General features: G+C 39.0%; 1 protein-coding gene across 1 annotated transcript; it reads right to left on the bottom strand.

Moving 5' to 3' along the window:
• Positions 1-1,513: 1,513 nt before the first annotated feature.
• On the bottom strand, positions 1,514-3,485 carry LOC126470991 (uncharacterized). Its single transcript, XM_050099037.1, has 4 exons — positions 3,388-3,485; positions 3,030-3,229; positions 2,535-2,983; positions 1,514-2,491 (listed from the first exon to the last, which is right to left on the bottom strand). The coding sequence occupies exons 1-4, from the start codon at positions 3,483-3,485 to the stop codon at positions 1,514-1,516; spliced, it is 1,725 nt and encodes a 574-aa protein (XP_049954994.1).
• Between the last annotated feature and the right edge of the window lie 513 nt (positions 3,486-3,998).

The following is a 3,998-nucleotide window of genomic DNA, read 5'->3' as shown; positions in this document are numbered from 1 at the left end:
TTTGTGCGGGAGGAGAATGAAATTTTTTATGAACTTACTTGGAACTTTCAGCTATGAGTTGTTATATAGAAGTATTTTCTTTTATTTACAGTTGAGCCATAATGGACCGTGAAGTAGATTTCAGGTTGCGACAATGGTTGGTGATAGAGTGCCTCTTCAAGACCAGCGATGACTCTGCCACATTGATTAACAGGAAGTTGCACCCTGTATATAGGGAGGACACAGTGGGTTGCAGCAGTATCCAGTGGTGGTTGCAGAGATTTAAAGAAGATGATTTCTCTCTACTGGACAATCCATGATCCGGTAGACCATCAACGGCAGTGAGTGATGTGAATAAGCAGAACATTGATCAAATTATCAAAAATGACATACGTGTGATGACACGATTGCTTGCTGAAATGAATCATTTGTCATTGGGTAGTGCAGTATCACTGCTACAGTCACTAGGGTACAGAAAAATCTGTGCATGTTGGGTGCCTAGATTACTGACAAGAGAAATGAAAACTGTGAGGAAGAATGTGTGCAAGGTCTCATGAAGACCTTTACTGAAGAGTGGAAACAGTGTTTTGACGGTGTCATTACCCAGGATGAAACATGCTTGTTTTTGTCTGGACCTGAGAGCAAAACCCTATCCATGGAGTGGCATCATCTGTATTCCCCTCAGAAGAAGAAACCAAGACTTTCACGAACAGCAGACCGGAATGTGATGGCCTCCTTCTTCTGGGATCAGTGTGGTGTCATTTTCATTGACTTTTTGGAACCTGGCTCCACCATTAACCAGGATGGTTACTGTTGGTCATTTGACAAGCTGCAACATGCCACCAAGACCAACAGACCACAGCTTCAGGGTCAGCTCATCAGACTACACCATGACAATGCCAAACCCCATAAAGCCCATATGACGCAGGAGAAAGTCAGGAAAATGGGTTGGAAAATTGTTCCTCATCCTCCCTACAATCCGGACTTGGCTCTGTCTTATTTTTACTTCTTTGGTCATCTGAAGACCCACCTGCACGGTAAAACATTTGATAGTGAGAAAGACCTTATTTCTTGTGTCAAGCATTGGTGTAAAATTCAATCCCCAGAATTTTACAAAAGTGCATTTACATCATGGAAAGAACATTGGGTCAGATACGTCACAGCTGATGAAGGCTACATTGAATAGGCTCACTGTATAGCTAAATGTTCCAAGTATGTTAAAAAAAAATTTCATTCTCCTCCTGCAAAAAATAAAAAAATTAGACACATCTGCGCTAAACTTTTTGAACGCCTTTTGTAAAATATTGCCATGAAATGGTTGCTAATTAGTGGTACAAACCTTCACCAAGAAGTGTTTTCAATATCTATGGCTTTTTTCTTCATCAGGAACAGTCATAGGTATGTGGTGTAGTGATTTCCTCTTCTTTGTCGAAAACAGCCTCCTCTGTGGCACAAGTTTCCTCTTGCAACTCCTTTCTGTGCTGATGAAAGGGCTGATGATGGGTTCTAACAGCACCTACATTTACCTTCAACGTCATCGCCAATTTTTGGCTAGCTTAACTTTAGCAGTTGACATGCCAGCAATGACTTCTGGAAACATTGAGACAGTCTTCTTCTTTTCATCTGACAATGCTTCTGGGTTGTTGCAGCTAGTATTTGTGCTTACTTGTGCCCAACTTGCTTCCCTCTCATCAGTCGCAGACAAATCTTCAGCATCAACAACAAGTGCATCTGACAGTACATGATTTTGCCATGGAATCTCACCTCTGCTCTTCTTTTCTGTTTGGCAAACAATATGAATGTACTTACATACATTTAATTTAATATTATAATCAATGCATGTGCAAGAATACTGATGAATGTGCACTTCGCATTTACTGCATACTAATTTACACTTGCAGTGAATGTCATTGTCCTTCACAAGGAAGATATCGTTTGATTTTGAAGAAGGTACTTCCCAACCACTGTCTACCTTAGTAATGAAGTCATCCATTAAAACAGACTTGTGCCTAGCACAAATGTATTTTATTGTAATAGTTACCTTTCCTCTCATGATAACAGTAAGCCCATCAAACAGCTTTGTGGTTACAAATGACATCAGTGCAGATATACCTTTGTCCAGTCTTTTCACTTGCTTTGCATTAGCATGTACATATTTTAAAGCCTTGTGCATACTCTCCAGGTGCATGTTTGTATTGAGTCCAGCTTGCATGTGACAATATGCCCAACAGTTAACATATTTTTCAAAGTAGGTCCTCAAATAATAACTGAATTTGGATGTATCTGTATCACTATAGAGCTTCTGGAGTGCTTTTTGCAGTGATTCTTCAAATATAGCAACATCTCTTACCTGTATTAATGTCTTCACAAGCTTGTACACCTCAGTTCTCTGGTCCTTATGTAGAACTTTACTGTTAATGTTGTTCGTCCATGCTCTATTCACATGCCAGGTGCCATTCAAGTCTCTTTGTAGAAGACCCAATTGCTCCATTCCAAGTGATACTGTAGGATTCTGCCAGATCTGACATAAATACATTGGGGCAAATCTGTCCAACCTGAGACTTTATATAGTTGAAAAATATATTTAATACATCACTGTCATCTCTGTTAGAAATGAGGAAAGCGCATGGATATTCTTGTCTCTTATCATCCAGTACTAGTATTGTGGTAAGTTCAAAATCATAGGCATTTAGACCACCAGTCCCATCAACACAAATATAATCATTTCCATATTTTGCCAATAATTCATCTTGTGCAGTGTTCATTATTACCAACATGAAATCCTCACTTCTCAATTTTGCATGCTGGTTAGTGATTATTTCTTGAGGCTTATAAAATAATACACACGCATTATCACTTTCCTGAACTTCTTGTACCCAAGCTTCTACTCTGATGGCATCGTGTTGATGTCTGACTGACTTTGAAGCCAAATTATAAGAAGCTCTAGTGTTATGCAAGTCCTGCAATGTTGCGAGATATACTCTCTCTGAATTGGAATCCTGCACTGTTGATTAAATTTTGCCATGAACAATGGGAAACAGGATTCAAACAGCAATGTCTGCAACTATGCTCTTGTGGTGTCACATTCAAATGACTTAGGTCTAGATCATATCCAGCATGAGTGGACACAAAATTAACAAGGCACTTTTTTTCCTTATAGAGGACTTTCATCTCTGCAGGGCACTTTCCATCAATTTTACTGCCTGCCTTTTTGAGGTGTCTCATATCTTCAACTTTGGAGAGAACCTGACTTGAATGATGGCAAACATACTTACAGGTTGAGCAATCATCAACTAACTTACAATGCCGTGGTGTTTGATGAATCAGGATTGTGCAGTATGTTCAATTTCTCTTTCCACTTCAAAAATTGACATTCACTAGAGAACTTCAGATCTTCAGATTTCACACTTCATTGATGGTGGGGCTTGGAAACAATCAATCCAACACATTTTTGACTCTGCTTCAGATGTGTATATAATACACTTCAACCTCTTCTGCTGCTTCATTATGCCCAACAGTTAGCATTTTTTTCATAGTAGGTCTTCAAATAATAACTGAATTTGGATGTATGTGTATCACTATAGAGCTTCTGGAGTGCTGTTTGCAGTGATTCTTCAAATATAGCAACATCTCTAACCCGTATTAATGTCTTCACAAGCTTGTACACCTCAGTTGGTGGAGTTCTAAATTTCTTTTCCAAGTAAAACTCTTGTCACATATTTAGCACTGATAGGAACATGAAGGTTCATTATTTGTAACATGAAGTACGATTTTGTTCAACTGCTGTGGGTGCTCTCTGGAGATATGCTGCCTCAGAGTCTTCCAATAATTATATTTGTTTCCACATTTTAAATGTTTTAATTAAACTGCTAAGAAGTAAGTGTGGAACAGGAAAGGAAATGACAAGTATTGGTGCAGGGTACCCTCTGCCGTGGATCCTATGGTGGCTTGTGGAGTACCTACGTAGATTTTACCAGGAAAAACTCCGGAAATTTCAGGAATGTTATAAAATCCCAAGG

Source organism: Schistocerca serialis, chromosome 3 (genome assembly GCF_023864345.2).
Source record: "Schistocerca serialis cubense isolate TAMUIC-IGC-003099 chromosome 3, iqSchSeri2.2, whole genome shotgun sequence".
NCBI lineage: Eukaryota > Metazoa > Arthropoda > Insecta > Orthoptera > Acrididae > Schistocerca > Schistocerca serialis.
The sequence above is the reverse complement of the archived record's forward strand: the minus strand, read 5'-3'. Positions and strand labels throughout refer to the sequence as shown.

Bases quoted from the DNA above. Each gene is read 5' to 3' on its own strand.
- LOC126470991 (XM_050099037.1), bottom strand. From the start codon at position 3,485: ATGAAGCAGCAGAAGAGGTTGAAGTGTATTATATACACATCTGAAGCA. The intron at 2,984-3,029 runs GTTTGAATCCTG...TTTAATCAACAG, and splicing joins GCATAGTTGCAGACATTGCT to TGCAGGATTCCAATTCAGAG. The intron at 2,492-2,534 runs GTTGGACAGATT...CAGATCTGGCAG, and splicing joins TCAACTATATAAAGTCTCAG to AATCCTACAGTATCACTTGG.